This window comes from Mesoplodon bidens (assembly GCF_964165515.1).
Source record: "Mesoplodon bidens genome assembly, chromosome: 19".
Classification (NCBI taxonomy): Eukaryota; Metazoa; Chordata; class Mammalia; order Artiodactyla; family Ziphiidae; genus Mesoplodon; species Mesoplodon bidens.
Window position 1 is genome coordinate 27,641,889 of NC_138179.1, and position 23,510 is coordinate 27,665,398.

General features: G+C 45.0%; 1 protein-coding gene across 1 annotated transcript in view; it reads right to left on the reverse strand.

Moving 5' to 3' along the window:
- FBXW10B (F-box and WD repeat domain containing 10B) overlaps positions 1-23,510 on the reverse strand; it is a 30,073-nt gene continuing 6,563 nt past the window's right edge. The window contains exons 6-14 of the mRNA XM_081219282.1: positions 21,530-21,639; positions 19,703-19,903; positions 12,425-12,546; positions 8,604-8,752; positions 7,470-7,612; positions 5,777-5,935; positions 3,846-4,111; positions 2,968-3,117; positions 1-840 (exon numbers count right to left, since the gene is read on the reverse strand). Coding sequence (XP_081075408.1) covers positions 17-840; positions 2,968-3,117; positions 3,846-4,111; positions 5,777-5,935; positions 7,470-7,612; positions 8,604-8,752; positions 12,425-12,546; positions 19,703-19,903; positions 21,530-21,639 — 2,124 coding nt within the window. The 3' untranslated portion in view covers positions 1-16. The remainder of the gene's footprint in view (positions 841-2,967; positions 3,118-3,845; positions 4,112-5,776; positions 5,936-7,469; positions 7,613-8,603; positions 8,753-12,424; positions 12,547-19,702; positions 19,904-21,529; positions 21,640-23,510) is intronic.

The window sequence follows — 23,510 nt, forward strand, 5'->3', positions numbered from 1 at the left end:
ATTTCCCAAGGCTGGTTCAGATAAATACGTTTTGCCCAAGTTCAGGGGCTGCTGTTTTTCCTTGCTTCATGAAATTACGAATGGGCAGGCCTTTGATCTTCTTGACCCAGGCAGCTCTGCTGGCTTTTTCCGGATCAACCCCTCCAGCTGGCTTTATGGCCTGAAACTCCTTCATCTTGGCCTCCTCGTACTCTTTCTCCTCCTTCACAGTCAGCAGCATGAACTCCGTGTTCACTCTGAAGGGGTCGAGGGCCGTGTAGAAGCGGGACCAATCTTTCTTGGCAGCCTGGGCCGTCGTGCCCATCGGCGGAGCCAGCACGTGGTTTGGTTTGATGACCTGTGTGCTGGTTAGGGGGCTGAAGCTGCGCACTGCCCCATCAGTTGAACTGGTTGGCGGGTCTTCACCCTTTATGCTGCCAGAGAACCTGGGGCAGATAAGCACCGGCTGGGGGATGGTAGACTGGACTCTGGGGTTGTGCACGGAGTTCTTCAGGTTAGGCCGAAGCTTCTGGATTTCAAGGGGAATACTGGTTTGTTTCACATCTATGGGAGGGTTGCTCAATCTCAACCGATCGACTGCATGTTGGACCGATCGTCCCTTCAAACTCAGGACCTTCCTTGGGTATGAAATGGAAGGTCCCCAGGAATTGATGACCTGGGTTTGGGGCCTCCGGGGATAGGCAAACTCCCCAGAATTATGGGCTTTCTGCAGGGCATTCACAGTCAGGAGGAACTGGTCAGGTGACACAGGGATGCACCAGGACTTCTTCTTTGAGCAACTGATCAAGTCTCCCAAAGTTCCCAGTTGTCCTTGTTTTGGTATTTTCTCCACATCATCTGCTTTTTAAAAAAAAGAAAAGAAAAACAAACCAGTGTTCCATGAAAACCATTAAGTACTTACGTATGAAAGTTAAATCCATTCCAACTGCTATTCAGACTATGGTCTTTGTTACCCAATGGACATGCTGCCATCATGTGAGCAAAAATCCTCTATGAGACGAGAAATTACAAAATATTTAACACAAGTTTTTAACAAATATGCTAGTACTTGTGTACAAGTGTGTATTAACCTCTAGATATTCATATTTTGGAAGGAACATATGTAATGCCTATGCTCCACACATTCGTGAAACTTCCCTGTGGGAATGACCTTCACACCCCATTCATAGGCCTTACAAATTTTCAGTAACATACCTATATTTTTAAATAAAACCTGTATTGCAAAGCTTGATTTCCACTTTATTAATCAAATTTGACTCCAAATGATCTTTGGATGTTTCTCAAAATCAAAACTGCCTTCAAAAAACATGTCACCCCTGCAAAATTGAAACTATCAAGTGGCCAAAAGGCAGTTCCTGAACAGGAGTTCCCAAAAAGTTTTGAACATTTTGTAGATCCAAAAGTCACTGACAAGGACAAGAGATTCATTCTGGCATGCTACTTTAGGGTCAAGGCCTCCAAGATGCCTAAGGCCCTTGAGTTAGCAACGATGTCTTCATAGGTGAGCAAATTTACTACGTCTCTCATTTGGGCTTTTGAATCCCTGCAATACCTCACAGACACACTTTTCAGTGTGTTATTATCCTCCTTTTACAAAAGGAATAACTGAACCATGAAAAGGAGAAGGCATTTGTCTAGTCTGACCTAGCAAGTAAAATCTGCACCTCAAACTGCACCAATAAAACTAGCAAAGAATATGCAACAGGGTATTGATTTTACAATTTTATAACAGCGTATAATTTTCCTTGACCAAGTAGGTCTTATCTAAATGAAATTAAGATGTCAAAGTCTTCCCCGTGCTTCGTCCAATTCCAGAATACACCACTCTGTGTGTGTGTGTGTATGTCTGTGGGTGTGTGTCTGTGTGTGTGAGAGAGAAAAAACACAGTTTTTCTCCTTCTATTAAAAGGAATTGTGATGGGCTCATTGTTCAGTAACTTTTTTTTTCATATAATAATATATTATGGATCTCTTTCCAAGTCAAAAATGGAGCTCCTCATCCATTTTTAGCTGTTGTATAATATGCCTTTGTCCTAGTATGGCTTTGTCATCACCTACTTAGTTACTGCCCACTGAGGGACATTTGGTTTGTGAGTGATCAACCTTAAAGAAATGCAAATATCATCTTTACTTATCATATGAGCAAAATGATGGTGAACACCCAGTGTTGGCTTGGGAGCAGTGGGAGCTCTCACGCATTGCTGGTGGGAGTGAAAAGTGACACAGCAGTTTTTAAAGACAACTATGGCAATCTCCTTCTAGCTTTTAAAATGCAATCATCCTTGTGGCTCAGCGATGCCACGCCTAGGACTTTACCCCGCAGGTATACCTATACAGGTACACAGACACAGGTATATGCAAGGATGCCCACTGTTATTACAGACCTCACAAAACTCAGTTGTTTTACCCTCACCTTGAAGGTAGTCTCTGCAGGGAGTTTGATTCAAAGAAACACTATTATATTAGCCAAAAATATTTGAAAGGCATTTCAAATCTTTACCAGAGTCTCTCAAAAACAACAAAGGGACACCCGATTCATGGTAACTCTTCTCCAAAGCCCCTCCCCGCCTATCTCCCTGACCCCCTTATCTCACATGTAGAGCACCCCCCCAATCCCCGTGAACCCCCCTAACATGCCTCTGCAATCAGCCCCACTGCCTCTTCTCCCTTCCGCTGTGCCCATTACTCAGACTGATGACACAACAGTCCAGGAAGTGAGGAGGCTGACTGTGAGCCCCAAACCAGAAGCTCAGCTCTGAGAAAGGCGCTCGCTCTGTGTGGCCTCAAGTCAGAAAGGGGACGATTAGGGAAAACCCACCACTCTTAGGAGAAGCTGGGCATTTTATCCATTCAGAATCCAAGCAAACTGATTGATCAACCTGCTGAAAAATTAGACTGAACAAAGAAAGAGAGAGAGAGAGAGAGAGAGATTGAATCTTGCCACATGAATTCAGAATAAAGGATCACCATTCTTGTTATCTCCGGCAAGGGGTTTTGCTTCCAAACTCTCTTGCTCGGTGCCCGTGCCATTTGCTTCCCTAGAACTCGGTCTCTTCCTGCCAACTCTTTGGGGTGACTTTGGCTTTCCTTGACTTAGAGGTGCCTCCGTTAACACTCCTAAATTAAGATTGAGGAGGAAACTGTAGTAATTATATGATTCAATTAGGTATGAATACTGGGGGCGTAGCTGATAATTCAACTGATTTTCACCCAAATTATCACTTTACTGTTTGTTGCTTCCTGTTGTCCCATGAAACTAGGCAATCACCTGGAGCCGAAGGTCCATCTAGATCACCTCCTGACGCCCCCCTCCTACCCCCATTTCCTACTGATTATCAAGTTTTAAGCATTATCTGAAATTCTCGGTCCTCTGTCCTAACTGACCGTCTGTGGTGTAATACGATTGGAGGTGATCTATTGATCTAGTATTTTCCAGGTACGTGTGTTATCAGTCAGAGGTCTACAGAGAATACATTCCGCAGAGGACATTTTTCTGCAGTACAGTAGGTCTTGTCTGTGTCCTAAGGAAATAATCATGTACTATATGCTTGGATCAGGGGCAACGGGGAGGATGCTGGTTGTGTTTTTGTTTTAATGGCAAGTGTGAAGGGCTAGTGTCATCTACTGCAGAAAGATTCTAATAAGTTTGAAAACGTAGGCCTTGAAAATCAGGAGATTCCCTCGAGCTGGCTAACAAATTGTCACATCAAAGAGAGTGACGTAAAGGTTGGGATTTATATCATCAAGAAACCATTGACCAAAATATTCCACAGAGAAACTGGTCCTGGAAGCCCCTCACCTGCTCCACTGGGTACCACTGGGGTGGCCTGGGATTCAGTTCTTACCTGTAGGTAACCTGGATGCCCTCAGGAGAACTGGGGACCTGTGAGATTTGCTGAACAGGGACTCCTGGGCCGCCTGTTTGCTAGATATGGATTCCTGAGGGCTGTAAATCTGAGTGCTCGACTTGGAGAGGACTTCCGTGAGGCCATTTTCTCCCCTGTCATCCTCTTTGTCCTTCTTCTTTTCGTTGGCCCGTTCCAGGGAATACTGCCACTTGATATTCTCAAACTGGAACATGAGGACGTCGCCCTCCGTGTTGATCACCATCCTGGAACCAAAGCAACAGGGTTGCCCACAAAAGGAGTGTGGAGGCTGCCACTGCCTGGCTTCCAAATATGCACTTGGACTACTGTCCCATCTGATCCTGAGGCCAAGGGATCAGTGCCCGGGAAATGACCGCACAGACAGGGTGGTGTAGGTTGTTTCAGGGTCCACGGCGGAGAAAGGTGGCAGGCCGTGCAGCAGGGGTCGTCAGCTCTGAAGCTGTTTTCTTTAGAAACTAGATGTGAGCAAGGCACACATGTCCTGATTACTTCGCTTCTGGGATTACAATATTTTTTAATGAATTTCCGATCCTGGAGTGAGTGCCAAGAACCTGGGGTGCCTGAGTCAGAAGGCTTAGCTACTCTGCACACAGTTGTCTTCAAGTTCACTCCTTTTTTCTTAAGCACAGCATCCAAATGCCATGGCTCTACTGCCGTGATGGGATGAGGAAAACTCTAATGGGGGAGGCCTTCAAGCCCTCGCTGACCCTCCAGCCCCACCCGCTTCACGCCATCGCTCTGGGTGTCTGTGCACGCTCTACGTTCAGACAGAACATTTGTACTTTGTAAAGCAGGAGGATTTCTGTCTTCCCTAATCCCCACTCTCATGCCACTAGAGAAAAAAAGAGTTCTAAACCTGGGGTCCCCAACATCGCCTCCTACCCACCCGCTGCTCCTAGGGTTCACAGCGTTCACAGGGCATTGCTTTCCCTCCCCCACCTCTGCTCCTAGGTCTCCCATAACCATAAACAAGAAATGGAAATGCTATGTGTGGGCTCCTTTCTGCACCAAAAGGCTGCAATTTTAAGACTGTCACTGTCAGCGTAAACTCTCCATAAAAGTGACTCATTACGGTTGGAAGCACTGGAATGGAACTTGGGGAATCATTCCAACTAGGAATCTCTTTCAGACCTATTTTTGCTCAAGCTGACATCTCTCTTCGGAAGTCATGATTAAGAAAAGGTCAAAGGTGACCTTTTTTTTTATAGCCTTCTGACTTCATAACTGAAAACCATTAATTTATTGAGTCTTAGTATACTAGCACCCCCCTGCTTTAAGCAAGGAGGACTAATCATTAGGAGGAAGGCAATGTGGTTCGAAGTGATTAAGTGACGTCTTGAGTGAGGCTGTGGTAGAATTTAAAAGTTAAGTCTGGTTGGGTATTTTCACATAATATCACCCTGAACCTAGCCTCTAACAACACAGTATTATATACAATTAGTGTCGTCATGGTTCTGCTTTCTGTAAACTCATCTGCTCAGTTCTGCCCCACTGGACACTGGGCCGCCTGCCAGTGCCACTCCCACCCTCCTGCAAGTCTCTCTGCATCAGAAGCGAGACACAGAGAGCTGGGGAGCTCTCAGGCTGGACGTGGGATCAGGGGCTGCAGGCTGGCAGAACCTCGGTCCCCACGGCAGAGCTGTATCAAGCCCATTGCGTGATTGGATCAGACACCCAGAACGAATGAAGAGTAGTGTGGTCCCTCACTGCTAAGTTCTGTGTGAAGTCCCGTGAGTCCCCCATGAGCCTATTACTGCAGCCAAGACTGGAGGGGAGCACGGCCCACTCTCTCCTGCTGCCAGCAAATCCAGGGCCAGTGTCCCATAGGAGGAAAAAACATCATCCAAACAGAAATGCTCAGGGCTCTGACCTCCACACCTACCACCCACCTGTTGCCTTGAATAAAGAAGGACAGCACAGGATAACCTCTGCCATTGGCTTTCATCACCTTCAGACAGTTCCCATTTAGGAAATTGTAAATGCGGATCTTGCCATCTGCACAGGCACTGATGACCCGGAGGAAGAGAAGGGCCACGTGGAGAACCTCCCTGGAAGGGAACAGAGCAATGGGCAAACTGTGTGGGTGTGTCTGGAGTTGGGGCATTTCAGGTACTGTTGGGAGGCAGGGGTCGTGACTGTCCTTGAAACGATGTTTGCCATCATTTTATGATTCTGGATGTAAACCATTAACCCTCAAGACACAGATGGAATCTCCCCCCCCCCATTCTGTTATTTTTCCTGCAATTTGGTTACAGTGCCACAAGGTGGCAAAACAAAAAAGCTTAAGTCACAGATTCTTTTTTTTTTTTTTTGGTCTGATACAGAGATGACCATGCTTCTCTCTTACAATTTGATTCCTAGGTAATACTTCTCATGCTGAGAAGTATTTAACATTTTGAATCTTTCTAAGAGTAGCACTGTTATATAAAGAAAGAAAGAAAAAACAAGGGAAAATGATCATCTTTATAAGAAGCACCCCAGACCTGAGAGAGAGAACATACACATAAACGCCTATATCCCCCTCCACTGCCCACAAAGCCAGTCTGCCTGTTCAAGAGGTTCCTGTGAGGGTACAAGGAAATATAGGGCCATATTTCACTAAATAACTATCCCGTGATAGATCCTCCTGGAAGGCCCATTTACTCTTTCAATCGATTGGGACAGCACTTAGTTTCCTGGTATTTCTTATAATGCACTCAGGGGAAGAAGCATTATTCATGCAGTACAGGAGTGGCATAGAGCAGCCTGTAAAACCCATGACTGTGGCAGAACCATTAACTGACCACAATATCCTTTCAAATAAGCTTAGATGTGACCTCAGAGTACTTCTTTTTTTTTTTTTTTTTTTTTTGTGGTACGCGGGCCTCTCACTGTTGTGGCCTCTCCCGCTGCGGAGCACAGGCTCTGGACGTGCAGGCTCAGCGACCATGGCTCACGGGCCCAGCCGCTCCGTGGCATGTGGGATCTTCCCAGACTGGGGCACAAACCCATGTCCCCTGCATCGGCAGGCGGACTCTCAACCACTGCGCCACCAGAGAAGCCCTCAGAGTACTTCTTAATTGGCTCCAAGCAGCCACCACCACTAAACTGGGATTTGAAGTGTACAATGAAATCCATTTGCTGTCCTGGAATAGGATCAAGCCCGCAGGCTTTAAGGGAGCTCCTTCTTTAAGCCCTTGGTTATTTTTAAACCTTTGGCACTTGGATAATTTTAAGCTTTTGTGAACACGCAATTCCAAGATTTTAAGCTTACTGGAGCTGGCATTGTTTGGGGGACAGTTCTGCCAATATTCCTAAGTTTGGTAGGTAACAGATACAAATTTATCCCATGTGCCGTAAGTGTAAAGTTTCAATAACCTCTCAAAATCCACATTTAGTATTATTTCTTAAGAGAAATAAGGGAGGACAGGAGAGGGGGTGGTCGTAGTGGACGACACGCAGAAGAAGAGGGACCAGAGATGGACGAGGAGCAGAGTCAACAGAAGGTCAGCAGAGGGGACCGATCTGCCGAAGAGCGAAGTCTGGGCTCTGGCAGGAAACGGAGGGGGGCAGGAGCTGGGTCACGGCTTCCTTGGCACCTACTTTGGATGCTTGAAGGCCATGAGGCACCGCTCGTACTTTCCCACCATGCTCCAGGCCATCACCAGGCCGTCAGCGCTTCCCGACAGGAGATGCCACTGGTCGAAGCACAGACACTTCACAGCTCCCTCATGGCCGTTGAGCGTCTGCAAGAAAAGATGCCTCTGCTTTCAGCCCGTCTTCAACTCAGACTGTGACTCCTCAAAGGCCAGAGCTGGAGGCTTCTTGAGGGGAATCCCAAAGCCACACTCCACCAATCCGTGGCCACCACCACTTAGCATTTATCTGAGCTGACCGTGCCTTTGCTCTAATGAGGCCGGCGGACTCCATGCCCCCCGCTCTCCGGAGCTCTCTCCCGAGTTAAGGAGGAAGGTGAGCAGGGAGAGGCCTTGCTCCCGGTGGGTCTGCGGCGGGGCCGGCCCCACCTTCCTAGAGTGCCAGAGAGGGCCACGATTTACCTTCCTCTGCTGCCAGAAGGGCAAGGCTCAGGTGTTCCGTCCCCAGCTCCTTGCCAGGACCCAGAGGCAACCGGGCTTCCCTGTGCCTGCAACTGCTGGGCAGACCACGCTGACGACATCACTGGTGGCAAGAGCCTGCCAGCCAGGCCAGTGCTTCTCACTGTGATCCTGTGTCCCGGCACAAATGACATCTCCCCACCACCCACTAGGGCCAGGGGGCTTCCAATCCAGCAAGAACGCTTTTTGTGTGTGAACAATCACTTTCTAGACAGCCAATGTTCTCTTCTCATGAGAGGAAGGAGGAAAACAGTTGTGGCTTTGTTCATTCCTATACCCCACACCAGAATCAGGCTGGAATGTTCCAGAAGAGGAGAAGGCACTTTACTCATGCTGCTGTTAAAAGACCCCGAACCCAGGTATCATGCGGAGTCAGAATGCAGCCTCCACCACCACCACCACCCACCCGTGACAACGTGGCTCACACGGGCCTTGACCTTCTACTGGCTCAGAATGGCCCCTTCTTGGGGGGCCTTCCCCTCCCCCTTTTCAGGACCACCCTCTTTAGGTGACTGTCACTCAATTGCTCTAGGGCAGTCTGGGGAGCTACCTGGAAGGGGACTGCCAGTGTCCTCCAGCCCCTCACCCCCAGTGCCCCGACCCCCCAGTCCCCAACCCTCACCTTTACCAGCTGGGCTGTGATGATGTGCCACACTTTGACCAGCCCTTTCTCACAGCTGCTCACGATGTATGTGTCATTGATCCTGGTGGCCAGGATGGGGTCTTTGTGTTTAAAGGTCTTCAGGCACTTTCCTGTCTCGATATCCCACTCTGAAAGGGAGGGGGAGAGAGGGGTAGGTGCACGGAGAGGGTGGCAGTGGGGCTCCACACCCCATCGCAGAAGCTAAGACCAGCCGAGCCCATCGTGTCAGACCCTGGAAGCCTTCACCTGGCCCGGCAGCTCCAGAGGCTCACCCACAGTCCACGTACCTGCAACCCAGCGCTCCCCGAACACAGCCCTTAGGAGAGCCAGCAGTGCATGGACCTTGGCTCTGACCCTGGAACTTAGCCTCGGGATCCAAGAGTCAGACAGCTCATCTCTAATAAGTCTCCTCAACTCTAATAAGCCTGAAAAATGCTTCCTATGGAGTGGATTTCAGGAAAATCACGGCAGATGTTCATGTCCTCATTCCTCCCGGATGCTGTCCTCCTGACCCACACCTTCTATCCCCCAAAGGAAAGAAAGCTGTCTCTCCTCATTTACATTTTAAAATATTTCTGAATCTGACTTTTGGATTGATTTTACTTTTGCGAGACTGTCACGGCTCAGGGCAGGTCTAATGCTGCTGCTACACAGACAGCGTCAGAGCCACTGTACCCCAAACTGTAAGTGTTGGGTGGGTATGTGTCCCTGGGTGGGTGAGAGAACCAAGCTTAAGGGAAGAAGCTGAAAGCAGGCACCACGAATTCAGGGGTGAGGGCATTAAAGCCCCTGAAGAACCTTCCTCCTTGGGTAACAGAACACGTAACCCAGGACCGGAGAGTAACCATAGCTGGCATCCACGCTGCGCCAGCTGTGAGCCAGGCGCCACTCAAACTGCCTGACAGGCATTAACTCATCTTCACAAGGCAGAGCTATTACTATTCCTCACTGTACAGATGGGGAAACTGAGGCCCAGAGAGGTTCTGTAACCTGCTCGAGATCACACAGGTGGTGAGCAGATTGAGCTGCGATTCAAACCCAGGGAGTCTGGGTCCACAGGCCACGCTACTAACCATTAACCAGAACTATGTGAGTACACTTTTCTACACTTGTTTTTAAATATATATTGGCCCTTTTATCCAATTAGGAGTGGGAAAATTGAAAGATGAATTAAAGGAGTTATTGGTAAGGTGTCCTGACTTAAAGAATTTTTAAAGTGTGGGGGGTACCCTTCAGGTCTCTAATTGTCTCCTTTTTGTTCTATTTTGGTAACCCAGGAAGGTGGGAAGAGCCCAAGCAGGCTGGCTGGTAGCTGGGGCCAGGATTAGGGTGGAGTGAGAGATCTTCGGATGCTTTTTTCATTGTGTATTTTGCACGTTAATTTTGACTTTTAAAATACTGCATTAAAATAAGCAACTTGATTACTGAGGGTTTTTTTCTGTCCGCTTAAATTTTGCACCAGAGGTGAGGGCCTAACTCCCCTTGCCCTATAGCCCTGCTGGTGGCCCACAGGACTCTCTCAGCTGAGTGGGAGGTCATGTCCACCCTTCCATCTTCAGAGCCTCATCCTTCCTCCTTTCTGCTCCACCCCTCAAAGCAATCACGGCAATGAGACGCTCAGTCAGCTGGGGAGGGCAAAGAGGTAGGGAGTAAGGCTTCCCAGTCAGCTCTGAGCATCCGTGTGTGTCCCGCCAGCCCACTGTCCCTTTCCCGGCATTTTCCTCCGCCCACTCCTAACATGCTGTGGGTTCCCGAGGCCCTGGCTTCTCTTCTCTTTCACTCTTTCCTCCTGCTCTGCAAAGGAAACCTCACCCACACCCGGGGCTTCCACCTTTCACTGTACTTGGTAACCACCAAGCTGACCCATCTGGGGCTGCATCCACCTCCTGCTGCCCTCCCCCGGATGTCCGCGGTAATACCACGCTCAATGTGTTAGCTTCCTATTTGCTGCTGTAACAGATTACCACCAGCTTCGTGTCTGAAAACAACAAACGGATTATCTTACAGACATTCTGCACGACTTCACAAGGCTAAAATCAAGGTGTCAGCAGAGCTGTGTTCGTTTATGGAGGCTCTGGGGGGTGGGCGGGAAGGAATCCATTTCCTTGCCTTTTCCACCTTCTAGGGTCACCCACATTCCTTGGCTCAGGACCCCCTTCCTCCATCTTCAAAGCCAGCAACACGGTATCTCTCTGACCACTCTTCATAGTCATGACTCCCTTTGATCACAGGTAAGAAAATGTCTGTTTTTATGGATCCACGATTACCCATGGGCCCACACCAACAGCCCAGGAGCATCTCACCATTTTAAGGTCCTTAACTTCAGTGCATCTGCAAAGTCCCTTTTGCCATGCGAGGCACAAGAAGACACAGCCGCTGGTGTCCGGGATTAGAACGTGGCCATCTCTGGTTGGCCGTTCTCCTGCCTGCCACACTCAACGTGTCCAAAATGGAAGCCTTCACCCCCTCCTCCTTCCCTCCCCCACCTGACTCTTCCTCTGAAGCCCCGTTTCCATCAGCGGTACTTCCAGACACCCAGAGGCCTGCGTTATAAAGTCTGGCCTCACCCTTTGCCTTTCTCTCTCACTTTTCATCTCCAGCTAGTGTTGAAGTCTCGCCAGTTCTCCTTCTAGAAGTCTCCCTTCTCTTTGTACCATCTCGTGTAAACTCGCATCCATCTGATGTCTTCACACTTGCCTGTTCTCGGATATTCTGAAGACATCACAGGTTCTCTAGACTGAGTAAGTACCTTAACTTGCCCCCTGTCCCCCAGAGTCACCACCTCTCCAAATCCTTCTTCCACAATATCACCAGAGCAACCTTTCTCGAATACACATTTCATCGTATCAATCCTCAGCTTAAAACGCATCTACCGCCCCCCACGTCTTAGAGAATAAAGTTCAATTTCCAACCACAACGCAGAAGGCCCTTGACAATCTGGCCCCAGACAAACGTATCCGCCTGATCTCCAACACCACATGCTGCAGCCCAGCTGTACAGAGCAAAGGGAAATTCCCCAAATTCTTCATTGTTTTCAATATTCTGTGATTTGTCTGAGGTGTTCCTTCTGCTTGGAATGCTCTACACTCTCCCTCTGTGTGTAGAACTACTCCTCCTCAAGATCACACTCAAAGAGCACCCTGCCTGCAGTGCTTTCCCTTTTACTCTTATTTCTACGGTCCCTTAGTACTTCACAAGCTCACTGGAGCACACATTTTAGAGCCAGACAGCCCTGGGTTCAAATCCCCACCCGACTACTTAGCAGCTTTGATTTGGGGCAAGTTGTTTTTCTGAGTTGTGGATTCCTTATCTGCATCCATCCCATAGGATTCTTTTTTTTCTCTCTCCCTCTTTTTTTTCTCTTCTTTTTAAAATTGATTGTAATTTAAAATTACAGTCATCCCATAGGATTCTTGTGAGAGTTAAATAAGATAATGTATGCAAAGCACCTATCACAGTGCCTGTCTCAAGGTTAGTACTCAATGAATGGCAACTGTTATCATTCACATATTTACTATAATCCCCCATTATATATTTCTACATGTGTCTCCATTAGAAGACCATGAGACTCTTGGGGAAATAAAAAGCCACATCAGAAGGGCCATATCATAAGCGTTTTTTTCCTTACCACCTAGCACAGCACCTGGCATTCAATCAATAGTTGTTGAGTGAATGGGTCAATGGATACATGGACGGTTGAAAGGATAAATGACCGCCCATAGAAATGAGCAAAACAAGTCCTTTGGCAACCCATGGATTTGGGGAAACTTCTTAGAGAGTTGGAGGTGTTTCTTTCTCACCTTTTACCTGGCAATCTTTTGCTCCAGATGCGAGCTTGTTCTTACACACATCCATGCAAGTGATAGTCCCCTGGTGGCCACTGAAGATGCGTATGCAAGCCCCACTGTTCAGATCCCAGTATCTGCAGGAATCAGGCCAAAAATAATAATAAGTTTTTGAGATTTTCTGAGGGCCCAAGGGATCAGATGGTATAGAGTTCAATAGGGAGTTGGAAGGCAGCAGAGTTTTATGAGTGCAAGGCCTGGATCTGAATCCCAGGTGCAGCACCTATTAGCTGTAACTTTGGAAAGCTTACTTAATTTCTGAGTAAGCTTCATTTCCCCATTGATAAAATGGAGAGGATAATAATAGCAGTTACCTCACAGGGTTTCTATGAAGAATTAAATACACTAATGTAGTGACTGTCAACCAGGGGTGATTTCTACCCCCAGGGGTGATTTCCATCCCCTGTGACAATGTCTGCAGGCATTTTTGGTTGTCACAAGTTGGTAGGGAGGTGCTATTGGTATCTAGCATGCAAGGTCCAAGGATGCTGCTAAACATCCTACAATTCACAGGATGACCCGCCACAGGGAGAATTTTCCAGCCCCAAATGTCAATGGTTCTGAGGTTGAGAAACTCTGCAATAATGCATGTAACACTAGAACAATGAGCAGTGTGTAGAAAATAATTGATAACTGTTAGCTGGTATTAGGTGGAAGGGTCCCTAGAATGGTCACCAGGCTCAGAATCCATGGCACTGATTCAGTGGTAGAGCTGACCTTCAAACAAGAACAACACAACAATTGACCCAAGCCACAAGAATATTTTATGCCATTTCTAAAGCATATCTAAGAGAAAACATGGGAATGTGTATGAGTCACACTGTTTTTTTGTTTGTATGTTTTTGTCTGTTTCTGGCCACGCAGCTTGTGGGATCTTAGTTCCCTGACGAGGGACTGAACCCGCACCCTCAGCAGTGAAAGCACAGAGTCCTAATCCCTGGACCGCCAGGTAATTCCCAGAGTCACACTGTTTTTTAATACGCAAACCTGCCTGAGGTCTCTCAACTATCATTAATATTGACTTCCACTTCAGCCAAATGCCTTTGTGACAGGACAAAGTATCGATATAATGTCAAGATGGTGGGCTCTGGAGCCAGGCTGCCTGAGGTCCAATCCCAGGTCCATCACTTACTAGCTGTGTGATCTCGAATAAGTTACTGAATCATTCTGTACCTCAGTTTCGTCATCTGTAAATTGGGGATAATAATGGTACTTACCTCATAGTTATTATGAGACTTGGCACATAATAAATGATTAGTAAATGGGTTTTTTGGTTCTGTTTTTCTTTAGATTTGTTAGGCTTTTCCTTCTAATATTCCTAAAGGTTCTATGGCTTTACCTGCTCATCAGAGCCTGCTCCGCACCCATAGTGCATTCAACAATGTCCCACTGGTCTGAAAAAAAAGCATGTTTTTTAAAAATTTATTTTTGGCTGCGTTGGGTCTTCATTGCTGCACATAGGCTTTCTCTAGTTGCGGCGAGCGGGGGCTACTCTTCGTTGTGGTGCGCAGGCTTCTCATTGCAGTGGCTTCTCTTGTTGCAGAGCACAGGCTCTAGGCGTGCGGGCTTCAGTAGTTGTGGCACGTAGGCTCAGTAGTTGTGGCTCGCGGGCTGTAGAACGCAGGCTCAGTAGTGGCACACAGGCTTAATTGCTCCGCGGAATTTGCCATCTTCCTGGACCAGGGCTCGAACCTATGTCCCCTGCATTGGCAGGCGGATTCTTAACCACTGTGCCACCAGGGAAGTCCCAAAAAAGCATGTTTTGAACTTCTGTCTCTAGCAACATGGCCAACCACACATCCAGGTTGTTTTCGTAATTTATGCAGAAAAGGTATTGATATTTGAGAAACACTTTTAGAAAAATAGGAATGGAAGGGACCTCCTTGACCTAGCAAACTTATTTATATAAGAAAGTCATAATGGCAGGCATTATACTTAATGGAGAAAAAACAGATGTACTCCCTTCAAAAAGGGGAAAAAGATAAAGATGCCTGTCACAGCTACTGCTTAACTATAAGGCCAAGGCAAAGTTAGAATGAAAGAAAAAGAAAAAAGCATAAGTATCAGAAAAGAAGATGATATATTGCCATTATTTCCAGTTGATAAGATCATCTACATGGAAAAACCAAACCAACATACATACTTTGAGGTTAGCAAGAGAGGTTAGCAAGGTTGCTGGATACAAGATACACCTATAAAAATCAATACCATTTCTCAGTACCAGCAATAACCAACTTTAAAATATAAATGGAAATAAGATACCACTCAAAATAGCAATAAAATTATAAAGTTTACAAGTATTAAATAAGACTACACAAGACTTTTATAAAGAAAAAGTATTAAGTTCTAAGAAAGAACAAAGAAATGAATGTGTTGCCCAAATTGTTTATAAATTCAATGCAACTCCAATTGTAAGTCTAGTTAGATTTTTCAAGTCGGTAAACTTACCCTAAAACCTCAAAAAATATATACCATAGCTAAGTTATATAAAAAAAGGAAAGTGAAGTGTAAAATTTGCCCCACCATCACATATTAAAACTTTCCAACTGCATAGCTAAATACAAAACAAATCAAAAAATTTTAAAACAGGGTAGTCCGAGGACTCCCTGGTGGTCCAAAGGTTAAGACTTCACCTTCCAGTGCAGGGGGTACATGTTTGATTCCTGGTTAGGGAGCTAAGATCCCACATGTCTCGCAGCCAAAAAACCAAAACATAAAAAACAGAAGCAATATTGTAACAAATTCAGTAATGACTTTAAAAATGGTCCACATCAAAAACAACAACAACTTAAAAAAAATCTTTAAAACAAAACAAAACAGGGTAGTCCCAATCAGAATCCTAGCAAGTTATTTATTTATTTATTTATTTATTTATTTTTTTTGCGGTACACGGGCCTCTCACTGTTATGGCCTCCCCTGTTGCGGAGCACAGGCTCCGGACGCGCAGGCCCAGCGGCCATGGCCCACGGGCCCAGCCGCTCCGCGGCATGTGGGATCCTCCCAGACCGGGGCACGAACCCGCGTCCCCTGCATCGGCAGGCGGACTCTCAACCACTGCGCCACCAGGGAAGCCCTAGCAAGTTATTTTGTGGATATTGAAAACTCATTCTAAAGTTTATAGGAAGAGGCATGAGACCCAGAATTGCCAAAAGAATATTGAAGGAGGGGAATAATGTTGGAGAACTGACACTACCCAACTTCAAGACTCACTACAAAGCTATAGTACTTAAGACAGTGTAGTATTGGTGAAAGAATAGACAAATAAATCAATGGAACAGAACAGAGAACCCAGAAACAGACCCATGTAAGTACAGTCAACTGATTGCAAAGGTAATACAATGGAGCAAACAGAGTCTATCCAACAAATGGTTCTGGAACAACTGGACATCCACATGCAAAAAAAAAAAAAAAAAAAAGAATTTAGCCACAGACCTTACATCCTTCACAAAATTTAACTCAAAATGGATCATGGACTTAAACATAAAACACAAAACTATAATATTCTTAGACGATAACATATGAGAAAGCTACAACCTTGGGTATAGCAATGACTTTTAGATACAACACCAAAGGCATGACCCATGAAAGAAAGAACTGATAGACTGGACTCCATTAAAATTTAAAATAGCTACTCTGCAAAAGATAATGTCAAGAAAATTAGAAGACAAGGCACAGACTGGAAGAAAATATTTGCAAAAGACACATGTGATAAAGGACTGTTATCCAAAATACATAAAGAACTCTCAGAACTCAACAAAAAGAAAACAAACAACCAAAACAAAAACTGGGCAGAAGAGCTAAATAGACATTTCTCCAAAGAAGACATACAAATGGCCAACAGGCACATGAAAAGATGCTCAACATCGCTAGTTATTAGAGAAATGCAAGTCAAAACCACAATCAGGTATGACCTCACACCAGTCAGAATGGCCATCATCAAAAAGACTACAAGTAATAAATGCTGGAGAGGGTGTGGAGGACAGGGAACCTGCCTACACTGAACTTTTCCACAGTGCAGCCACTGTGGAAAACAGTATGGAAGTTCCTTTAAAAAAGCTAAAAATAGAGCTACCATATGATCCAACAATCTCGCTCCTGGGCATATATCTGGAAAAAATGAAAACTCTAATTCAAAAAGATACATGCACCCCAATGTTCATAGCAACACTATTTACGATTGCCAAGTCATGGAAACAACCTAAGTGCCCATCAACAGACAACTGGCTTAAGATGATGTGGTATATATATACACAATGGACTATTACTCAGCCATGAGAAAGAACAAAATATTGCCATTTGCAGCAACATAGAGGGACCTAGAGAATATACTTAGTGAAGTAAGTCAGATGGAGAAAGACAAATATTATATGATATCACTTACATGTGGAATCTAAAAAATAATAAAAATGAATCTATATACAAAACAGAAACAGACACACAGACATAGAAAACAAACTTATGGTTACCAAAGGGAAAAGGGAGGGTGGGAGGGATAAATTAGGAGTATGGGGCTAACAGATTCAAAGTACTAAACATAAAATACATATACAACAAGGAGTTACTGTATAGCACAGGGAACTATATTCAATAACTTGTAATAACCTATAATGGAAAATAATCTGAAATATATATATGTATGTATTTCAGCTTTACCGTACACCTGAAACTAACACAATATTGTAAATCAAATATACTTCAATTTTTTTTAATGGGCCAAAGATCTTTTTTTTTTTTTTTTTTTTTGCAGTACGCGGGCCTGTCACTGCCATGGCCTCTCCCGCCACGGAGCACAGGCTCCGGACGCGCAGGCCCAGCAGCCATGGCTCACGGGCCCAGCCACTCCACGGCATGCGGGAGGGATCATCCCGGACCGGGGCACGAACCCGCGTCCCCTGCATCGGCAGGCGGACTCTCAACCACTGCGCCACCAGGGAAGCCCCCTGGACCAAAGATCTTAACAGACATCTCACCAAAGAAGACATCCCCAAAAGATACTCCACATCTCAGGTCATCAGGGAAATGCAAAAAAAATAACAAGACACCACTACACACCTATCTGAATGGCCAAAATCCAGCACACTGACAACATCAAATGCTGGTGAGGATGTGAAGGAACAGGAACTCTCATTGATTGTTGGTGGAAATGCAAAATGATGCAGCCACGTTGGAAGACAGTTGGCGATTTCTTACAAAATTAAACATACTCTGCCGTGTGATCCAGCAATTGTTCTCCTTGATATTTACCCTGAAAACTTATGTCCACCCAAAAAACTTGTAAATGGATATTTACAGAAGCTTTACTCATAACAGCCAAAACTTAGAAGCAACCAAGATGTCCTTCAGTAGATGAATGAATAAATAAACTGTGGTCCATCCGCAAAGTGGAATATTATTCAGCATAAGGAAGAAATGAGCTATCAAGCTATGAAAGGACCCAGAGGAGCCTTAAATGCATATGACTAAGTGAAAGAAGCCAATCTGAAAAAGCTATGTATTGTATAATTCCAACTATATGACATTTTGGAAAAGGGAAAATTATGGAGCCAGTAAAAAGATCTATGGTTGTCAGGGGTTAGGGGGAAGCATGAATAGGCAGAGCATAGAGGATTTTTAGGGCAATGAAAATACTCTGTATGATACTATAATGATGAATACATGTCACTATATATTTGTCCAAATTCATAGAATGTACACCACCAAGCATGAACCCTAAGGTTTACTATGGACTTCAGGTGATTATGATGTGTCAATGCAGGTTCATCAAATGTAACAAATGTACCACTCTGATGGGGTATCTTGAGAATGGGGCAAAGGGTATATGGGAAACCTTTGTACCTTCCTCTCAATTTTGCTGTGAATCTAAAACTGCTCTATAAAAACTATCTTTTTTAAAAAGGCGGTTTTGATGCAAGAACAGAAAAACAAGCCAACAATACTGTGTTGTATGTTTGAAAGGTTCTGAGAGAGTAGATCTTGAAAGTTCTCATCACAAGAAAAAAAACTGTCACTATGTGTAGTGATGGATATAACTAAATTCACTGTGGTAATCATTTTGCAATATATGCAGATATCAAATCATTATATCGTACACCTAAAACTAACACTTTATGTCAATTATACCTCAATAAAAAATAAAAAAACTCATGTACATGGGTACCAGGAGACACATCCAGGAATGTCTATGGCAGTTCTCTTTGAAAGAATAAAGAACTATAAACAATGCAAATATCCGCCAACAGAAGAGCACATAAATGAGCTATGATGTATTCATCTAATAAAATACTGTATCTCGGTGAAAAATTAATTACTGCTACCTACATCTTACAAATGAATCTCAAAATCACAGTTCAGTGCAAGAATCAAGTACAGATGAACTTTTAAGATACTATTCCATTTATGTTAAGTTCAAGAATGGACAAAAGTAATTAATATATCGGCATATATATAAATAGGTAGCAAAACTATAAAGAAATACAAGGGAATAATTAGTATAAAATTTAGGATAACATTACCTCTGGTTGGGAGGAAGAAAGAAGGAATAAGAGAAAGGCACAAAGGGGATTTAGGGAATGGTAACACCCTATTTCCTGGCCTGAGTAATGAGCACATGGGTGTTTATTATATTGTTTTAAAATATACAGGGCTTCCCTGGTGGCGCAGTGGTTGAGAGTCCACCTGCCGATGCAGGGGACGCGGGTTCGTGCCCCGGTCCAGGAAGATCCCACATGCCACGGAGTGGCTGGGCCCGTGAGCCATGGCCACTGAGCCTGCGCATCCGGAGCCTGTGCTCCACAACAGGAGAGGCCACAACAGTGAGAGGCCCACATACCACAAAAAAAAAAATTATATATATATATATATATATATATATATATATTTTAACACTATTTTGTTTCCATACCCACAAAAAACTACTTTCCCCTGAAGAAATCTATAAAAAGAAATATAAATTATGCCTTCACCTAAGAATGCTAAAGAAAATACTTTTTGAGTCACAGCCTTCAGCTAGAAAATAGATCTGATAATTGCTATACATCTATCTCATCCAAAGTTTAAACAATATACAAATTTTTGGTTTTTATCTTGTCAAAAAAACGTGGATTATTCTAAAAGTCAGTGTAATTTAGGATAACTGTTGCATAAATACAAAAAGGTAAAAGTATGCATGCTCTTTCCACAAGCTGCATTTAGGCCTGGGCAGGTTGGGGACCACAGCTTTCTTGGACCACTTACCTGATACTCAGGTCATAACTCCCGCTCAGGAGAAAGTTTTCCTCCGCACACAAGAAGAGGGTACGGACACTCCCAGTGTGGCCTTGGAACTTGATGGGTATCTGCTTTATTTGTATGATGTCCAGAAGCTGGATCTTCCGATTGGATGACACAGCTAACAAATCTCCCCCAGAATAGTGGATGACTCTGCTTCGGTCCCACCTGAGTTTCCAGAAAAAGGATGATCCATGGAAAGAAGAGTTACTGTCCTTCCTAGAACTCACTTAGCACAGTGCCTTTCAACTGCAGCAATACTATAATGGAAAATCCAGGGCCTTCCAACAAGGGATATAGCAGAAGGCAAGGCCTAATGTTAACAGTCCCTGATGGATCCCCACCTCACACCATAACAAAAATCCATTTCAAATAGATTTAAAACCTAAACACAAAAGGCAAAACTATTTTAATAATTTCTGCTAATGTATGATAAATCATCAAGACACAGAACAGAGTATGCAGCATTTCCCACCTTATTTGACCATGGAAACCTTTTTTCATGGAAAACCTCAGAGGAACACACTTGGGAAGTCCTATACCCACTGCATGTCCCACTGTTGGTTTTTTGCTGTTTTTCTTTTTTCCCTTAACCAATAACCAGTGAGCATATATTAGGGGCAAAGTCCTGTGAAAATAGGTGCTAATGGGAAATACAAAGATAGATGAATAAGATATGAATGGACCTTGCCCTCAATGAGCTTACAGTCCAACAAAACAGGGTGAGTTGAATTAATTTTCCAACCATAAGATTATTAGCAAATAGATAAAATATGAGCAGGATGACCAAATAATTTATTGTCCAAACTGAGATTTTTTTATTGTGAAAGGGGACACTATTGTTAATTATTTGAGGACCACAGAGTAAAGTGGAATTGTTTCAGTAAACAGGGATATAAAGTCACTCTAAATATGAGGAGCAATTCCTGACGTTTTTGTCCTCATTCCATTTGTCCTATCTAGAGTTCAACCAGTCAACTTCTCTTCTAAAGAGCATGTATCACCATACTATCCATAAAATCTCAGCTCTGCCCTTTCCCATCTGCTCTGTCTTCCCCCTACTGGCTGGTCAAGAAGCAATTTGTTAGTAAGGTTCACAACCAAAAATAGAACAATGATGGACTTCACAAAACTTTATGAATAAAGAGTGAAGTCCTAGGTCTAAAGTATGGCAGAAAGTTGCCTATTAAAGGGTCTTCTTATGGCATATTCAAATGATGCCACACTAGGTAGTTATCATAAATACCATTTTCATATTTAACATGGAAAGACCTTCACAGTACCTTGCCAGAGTGGGTTACAGAACTATGTATAGCATAGCCCCATTTCTATTTAATATATGTATTTATAGAGGCAAAGAAAAAATTCTAGGGTAGACATCAATATTAATGGTAGTTATCTCTATGTGACAAGATTGTAGGAGAGCTTTCCTTTCCTCTATACATTTCCTGGCATTTCATGGATTTTTTTTCCAGTAAGGATATATTACTTCTAAAATAAGAATTAAACAGTAAAGATATTTTTTAAAAAGATTTCATGCCTGTGAATTGTGCAAAAGCTTGTTGGTCAGTGTACAGAAAATTTATAAGGGGAGAGCGACCTCCACCCAATGCCAAGAATGGTGCAAAAATCAAGCACCTATTCTCCAAATGGGATCTCATGTGGGTTTGAGGCTGGGGCTTGAGGTGAGGAAGGACTGCCTTTCCAAGTGAGCAAAGGTCATGGGAGTCCTCAGATGCCCGTGTGGGTAGTTCAAGGATCCCTGGAGACCTGGACTCTGACCACAGTACCTACATGTCAGAGAGAATGCGGATGTTGTAAGTGCCACAGAAGACATTCCTCTCCTCCATCTGCACCTGCTGAGTTTCCTGGTTCTGGTATGCGGTCCACAGGTCGTAGTCATTCTAACAAGGGAACACTTAGAGTCAAAGGACGGCAGCAACCTGACCCCAGACACGCATCCCTGAGACTCTCCCCTGGTGAGGGTACAGGGGCCCAAGAGCTCCTCCTCTTCAGGCTGTGGCCACTGCTATGTGGTGATGGGGAGGGACCCGTGAGCAAAAGGAACCCCTGAGTGAGAAAATACTGAATTGAAGGTCCTGATCCTTCTTCTACCTCTGATTCTGTGAACTTCCGATGCTGCTGATAGCACAACTTTTCCAAAAATGAGCTCACGACCAGGATGCACACAAAATAAAGTCACTGGTGCCCATTTCACAGAAGCCGGGGTTTCGAGTTCCTGTTGTCTGTGCACGAGACAGTACAGAGCGTACTCGTGGGAACTCAAGTCACATGTGAAATTCCTGTTGCACGCTCTATGCACTTGTGTGTCAAAGATTTCATACATCTGCAACCTTCATTTCTCCTTACAGCTGCCTCACAAAGTACATCACTTGCCCCACAAAGTATTCTCACCATTTTACAGATGATGCATCTGAGCCTCAGAGAGGGGAAATCAATTTTATCAAGTCTCAACAGGGGTGTTCCCCATCCCTTTCCAACATTCCTTCCTCCTTCCCTCCTCCCTCTTTCCCTTCCTTCCTTCCCTCCTTCCATCCTCCCTCCCTCCTTCCCTCCTCCCTTCCCTTCCCTCCTTCATTCCCTCCTTCCCTCCCTCCCTCCTTCCTTCTCTCCTTCCTTCCCTCCCTCCTTCCCTCCTTCCTTCTTCCCTCCTTCCCTCCTTCCCTCCTTCCTTCCTCCCTCCCCACTCCCTCCCTTCATCACACACTTTCTGAGTAGCTATGGCCCTCCAGGGATGCTAAATTCTGGTATAGATGATTCAACTGGAATTCCAGTTCCAGTCTTCTTCCCAGCCTCATTTTCTTCAACCTCAAAAAGCAGGAAATAGCAATCACACTAACAGGAAACCAATAAGACAAAGTGAGTTTATGATGACAGCAAAGAGGACCACAGTACGACGTTTGTGTCTGGGAACCCGTCTTCCTTCCCAACCTCAGCCTTCTCTTCCATGCCCGTCCACTCTTCCTCAGCCCATCCTCCTTCTCAATCTTTCACCAGGTCCTGACGTCCACAAAGAAGTGTCTCCCCAGAAGAATCCATCAGCCTGCTTCCCCTCGCGTGTTCAGGCAGCTCTGATATCCTGCCTTGAATTAAACGAGGCTTCCCTGGCTCCTCACAGCCCAGGCTGGGATTCCTTGGCTCTCGCTCACCCACTGAGCTTTGAGAGCCTGGAGGCTACTCGGTGGAGTAGATGGGGTGAAAAAGATCTGGGTTCGAATCCCAGCTCTGCCATGACCAGCCAGGAGACCTTGGGTAAGTATTCTAAGAGCACAGCCTCATTTCCACACCCACACACTGGGAGCAACACTGTCCACCCGACGCATCGTGAGGCTCAAGTAGATCAAGAAGATCACAGAAATCAAGCCCAGGCAGTACCCGCTGTAGCCACACACACCCCCGAAGCACTCACCACTCGTCTCCGCCTCTTCCCAGCAGCCCCCTCACTGCTCAGTCCCACTGCTTCCCTACCGGTCTCCATACCTTTACCTGTTTCTCTTTCTTTCCTTAAATTAATTATACATTTCTAAGCATCAAACACTGTCTGGGTAGTCCTTGTTTGTCTGGCAATTACTAGCTACATCACCTAAGGAAGAAGGGTGTTGGCTGTGTTACACTTAACAGAGCGACGGGCTTGGAAAGAGTGGGTCAGCCTTGAACTTATGTCTCTTTCCCTCCAGTGGAGGCCTGACACTCTGTTTCTTCATCTATAAAATGAGCGGAGGGGCCAACTCAAAGATTTCAAAAATTGCAGGCC